The sequence below is a fragment of the Salvelinus fontinalis genome, unplaced genomic scaffold (assembly GCF_029448725.1).
Source record: "Salvelinus fontinalis isolate EN_2023a unplaced genomic scaffold, ASM2944872v1 scaffold_2316, whole genome shotgun sequence".
NCBI lineage: Eukaryota > Metazoa > Chordata > Actinopteri > Salmoniformes > Salmonidae > Salvelinus > Salvelinus fontinalis.
In genome coordinates, this window is record NW_026602525.1 from 1 (window position 1) to 4,919 (window position 4,919).

A 4,919-nucleotide genomic window follows, 5' to 3' on the forward strand; every position below is an offset into this window, starting at 1 on the left:
CCCTCTGGTCAAGGACCCCCCGGGCAGAAAGGGCCCAGACCCCCTGGTCAAGGCCCCCCTGGCCAGCAAGGACCCAGACCCCCTGTCTCCGGACAAGGGCCCCCTGGGCAGCAAGGACCTAGACTCCCTGGCCCCGGTCAAGGGCCCCCTGGGCAGCAAGGACCCCCTGGCCCCGGTGCACAGCCAGGCGGGCCAGCTAAAGCTGGGGGTCCCCCTGGTCCACAAGGCCCTGGTAAACCACCTGGAGGTGGGCTGTGTCCGCTGTGCAAGAGTACCCAGCTCAACGTGGGCTCCAAGGAGCCGCCCAACTACAGCAACTGTACCATGTGTAAGAACCAGGTCTGCAGCCTATGTGGATTCAGCCCCCCAGACTCGGAGGTAAGAGAAGGCCCTCTCTCTCTAGCTTGCTTTCTTCCTCTCTCTCTCTTTCTCCTGTTCTCTGGTATATATTTATACTAACCTTTCTCTCTCTCTCCACCGTATTTCCATTTTCCCACACTTCCTTTGTCGCTGTTCCTCTCTGTCTCTCTTGCTCTCTCTCTTACCCTTAAAATGTATTTGTACTGTAGTTTGTACTGACTGCGGGTCTATTATATGGTGTTTTTTTGCATCACATTCTGTCTCAGATGTATCAGACACTTCATTCAATTAAATGTCTACTGCCAGTGTCGTTGCATAGATACAACAACCAACGTATGCCTTGAATTAGTTTAAGTTTTCGGTTTCTGTTTATTAGTACAAAATTCACCCAGCATGTCTAAATGACATTTCACCTTCACAAGAGAAGCACAGTACACCATTACAGTACAAAATATACATAAAAAAGGTGAATCAATAAAAACCAACAGTTAATTCTGATACCTAAAGAAGCCAAGCGATAGTTTTTAAGCATTAGCATTTTTAGCATGAGCCTTTTTAGCATCAGCCTTTTTAGCATGAGCCTTTTTAGCATCAGCCTTTTTAGCATTAGCCTTTTTAGCATTAGCCTTTTTAGCATTAGCCTTTTTACCATTAGCCTTTTTAGCATTAGCCTTTTTAGCATTAGCCTTTTTAGCATTAGCCTTTTTAGCATTAGCCTTTTTACCATTAGCCTTTTTAGCATTAGCCTTTTTAGCATGAGCCTTTGAGCATTTAGCATTCTAGAGATGCCCAATGCAGTCAGGCCTAGCTCTGGAAATGCCCCTCATATTAACGCCACACAGCTTGAGGAACAGAGGGGCCATATGGACAGTGGGGAAGCTATCAAGGTGACTCATGTCATGGGCACAGGAAGCCTCCAACCGCCGGCCACTGGCAGATTTCAGTAATCAACTACACGAGCCATGCACCCCCGAGGCATGATGCCTGTTGAAACTGAGGGCGGCAGGTGATCTGATACTTATCCATATAAGATATTTATTGTAGATATACAGAAAATACAATACAAATAATGAATTCAAAGATTTGGTCATCAGTCCCCCTCTCAAAAAAGTATATCTTTGCACAGATATACTGTGCACTGTATACAGATATACTTATCAGATAAAACAGCAGAATCACAAAGTGGTCATATTTTGCATCTCTTTTTCTGGGGGTAGAATTATTGAGCATGGTAATCACAAAGAGGGAACGGAAATGTGAGTGTAGTTCTATGCAAGACACTGATAATACCCATGTCAATATTGTCCTCTTTTGTCGGGTTTCTTGTTGAAGACAATGGTAACCAAGGCCATGTCCTGTGTAGTGAACAAACACATTACACTGTAGCTAAGCTTGTTGTCAGGATATGTGAGGAAACTCCATCTTTAGAACAAACATACAGTATATATCATGTAGGAAATCAGTATGATTATCTAATGATATATGTATAAAGTCTTACAGATGCATCAATACAGTGGTCTCCCATTTCTAACTAACCATGAAATGCATCTACTTTCATCAGAGTACTTTTCTTATATTTCAAGAATGAATCAACCAATAAACATCTCAAATAAAACAAATAAAATGGTTTGTAATGATAGGATTTTTGCCTCAAATTAGAGAAATGTTCCATTTGTAATTCAGCCTTGTCGAATAGTACATTTAATGGTGGTTCTGCAAATTGCCACGATCTGCAAATACAGCTCCCGTTACTGCAACACGTAATTAGTATAAATCATTCACTGTGCTTTTAAATCCCTCATGAACCAAGCGAAAAACAATTTACAGTGTGAAAAGAGAATCATGCATGTTATTGAAATTTACTAATTAAGTTGTTTTTTCTCTGAATTACTGTGATGTTTCACTTAAAGGAAAGGATTGTGTGTGTGTGTGTGTGTGTGTGTGTGTGTGTGTGTGTGTGTGTGTGTGTGTGTGTGTGTGTGTGTGTGCGTGTGTGTGCGCGCATGCGCGTGCGCACACGTGTGTGTGTGTGTGTACCTGTATATACACTACATTAGGGCTGTGATTTCGCAATATTGTTTTCATGGCAAATATAAAAATACAAAGCAGAACATACTGTTTGGTCCTTTAAAAACCTGCTGTATGTAAAATATTGTGTGTTATAACTTGGAAAATAAATACATGTCACTCTGGATGACAACATAATGGTATTTGTTTCCAACATTACGGCTGTTTTCCTAAAAAAGTTCAATCCGCTTCCTGTTTTGTTTCCTTGCCACGTTACTAATGAGTATCGCGATACTGGTACCGTCCCGGCCATACAGTACATGTGTGTATATGTGTGTGTCGTATGTGTGTCTGACCATGTTTTGGATCTTTTCAGGGCAAAGAGTGGCTGTGTCTCAACTGCCAGATGCAGAGGGCTATGGGGGGTATGGATGACCCTCCTATGATGGGCAGGGGCTCTGCCCCTCCTTCACCCTCAAGGAAAGACCCTGACAAAGATGGCAAGAAGCCCAATCTACTGATTAAGCAGCAGAGCATCTCTGACAGAGGCTTAACCCCTCCAACCACGCCCAAACAGAAATCCCCCGGCCCATCTTCACCGAAAGGCAGCCCCCAGCCCTCCCCGGCCAAAGGTAAACAGGAGTCCAGCTTCTTCGGGGGCCTGGGGGGCATCAGCCTAGGGGGGCTCACCGACGTGGCCAAGCCTCCAGCCGCTGCCTCCCAGGCGGCCGAGTCCATCACAGGAACAATGTTCAGTGGCTTTGGTGGGTTCACTGGATCAGCCAAACCTGATCGGGCCAAAGCCGCTGCTGGTCCCCAAAAAACAGCAGAGTCGGTGACGGGAAAGATGTTCAGCGGGTTTGGTGGTTTTACAGAGACAGCCAAGCCCCCGGCGGCTGCCTCCCAGATGTTTGGCTTTGGCTCGTCCATTTTGAGCTCGGCCACCAACCTCATGACCACCGACTCTGTGGACTCTGTGGATGAGAAAGCTGGTTCTCCTGACGATTCTCCTGCCGGTTCTCCTGCCGGCTCTCCCCCAGACTCCCCCTTCTCTGCCCCCTGTTCTCCCCTCGGTTCTCCCCCGGACTCTCCCTTCTCCGCTCCCGGGTCTCCCCCCGACTCAGACAGCCCTGACACCCCGCCTGCCTCCAAGAAGCCCCCCAAACGTGCCGTCTCCCTGCTGAAGGACCAAAAGTCCATAGAAGCAGATTCCTCCGTTGAGCCTCTGAAAGCGGGGGAGCCGCTTACTATGGCAACAGGCTCGGGGGCCCAGGAAAACTGCCCTCTGTGTAAGGTGGAGCTGAACGTTGGATCAGCAGACCCCCCTAACTACAGCAACTGCACTGAGTGCAAGAAGAGTGTGTGCAACCTGTGTGGCTTCAACCCCACACCTCATCTTGGTGAGGTAAGACCAGTACAGCCCTCACTACTGCTAAAATAGAAACAGTTCTGCTGAAAGGTACACAAACCATACAAGGACTTCAGCCGTTTCCATTGTTACAGTAGGTGGGTTAGGGCTACAGTCTTCTGTACACTCCATGTTGTTCAGTCACTCACTGGCTATTTAAAAACCACGTCTGCAGTCAATTTGGTTTCTATATCTTCCAATTGTAATCAGGACACAAATATTGACACCCTGTTTAAAGGTACAGCTCTTACCATAAGTGAACCTGAACGTTGGTCACGGTCTTGGTTGTCATGACTGCTGCAAGTGTTTGACCTTTGAGGGAGTGGTTTGTGGTTGATGTGTTTAGCCTTCCCTAGCCTCCTAGCTGCACTGTAGTCTAACTCTAAGCCATTGTGGGGCTAGGTTAATAAGGCTAAATGAATGCCATTTAAATGGCCATCTCATTATTGAGCGCCATTTACACTTCAAAAGGATGCCACTTGACTCTGTAATCTAAGAGAGGGGTGTGTGTGTGTGTGTGTGTGTGTGTGTGTGTGTGTGTGTGTGTGTGTGTGTGTGTGTGTGTGTGTGTGTGTGTGTGTGTGTGTGTGTGTGTGTGTGTGTGTGTGTGTGTGTGTGTGTGTGTGTGTGTGTGTGTGTGTGGTCATAGGAACCAACTACTCTTTGATTTATTACTAGCGTGTCCCATTGACACTGAATTAACATACATCACTTACATTCAGTTCCCAAGAACAGATGGTTTATGGGGTCATCGAATTGTATTAATAGAAGAACTGCACAGAATTTCATTCAGCTCAGCAAATCAAAGCTCACTGTCAAACAGTATTCTGAGGGGAAAATACAGCAGTAGCCTACTTATTGCATGTCTACTGTGTAACTGCTGTATATGTTGGTTGACAGGTCAATAGGGTGTAATAAGGCTAGAGTTGGTTTCTCAATTATAATAGAAAGTTTGGTTGTACTGTGACTAGATTGTATTTGTTATCGACCATGTCTGGCTTGGCTTAGGAGCTACTCACAATGTAAGTTGTTCAAACTTGAGTGAAAGCAGTGAAAATGTTGAAAGCAGGTATAGGTGAGCTCACGCAAATGCAGGTTTGGCGTAGCTTCACATGCTAGCTTCACTATGCTAGTTGGTAGTTTA

The 4,919-nt window shown here is 45.8% G+C and overlaps 1 protein-coding gene across 1 annotated transcript; it reads left to right on the top strand.

Annotated features, from left to right (window-relative positions):
* Positions 1-7: 7 nt before the first annotated feature.
* On the top strand, positions 8-4,363 carry LOC129850776 (protein bassoon-like). Its single transcript, XM_055917018.1, has 2 exons — positions 8-378; positions 2,744-4,363. Exons 1-2 carry the CDS (start codon positions 325-327, stop codon positions 3,806-3,808), a joined length of 1,119 nt encoding a protein of 372 aa, XP_055772993.1. The 5' UTR covers positions 8-324; the 3' UTR covers positions 3,809-4,363.
* Positions 4,364-4,919: the final 556 nt, after the last annotated feature.

What these genes read in the sequence shown, in the direction of transcription:
- LOC129850776 (XM_055917018.1), top strand. Translation starts at nt 325, where the DNA reads ATGTGTAAGAACCAGGTCTGCAGCCTATGTGGATTCAGCCCCCCAGAC. An exon ending in TCAGCCCCCCAGACTCGGAG is followed by an intron (nt 379 to 2,743) that starts GTAAGAGAAGGC and finishes GGATCTTTTCAG; the next exon opens with GGCAAAGAGTGGCTGTGTCT.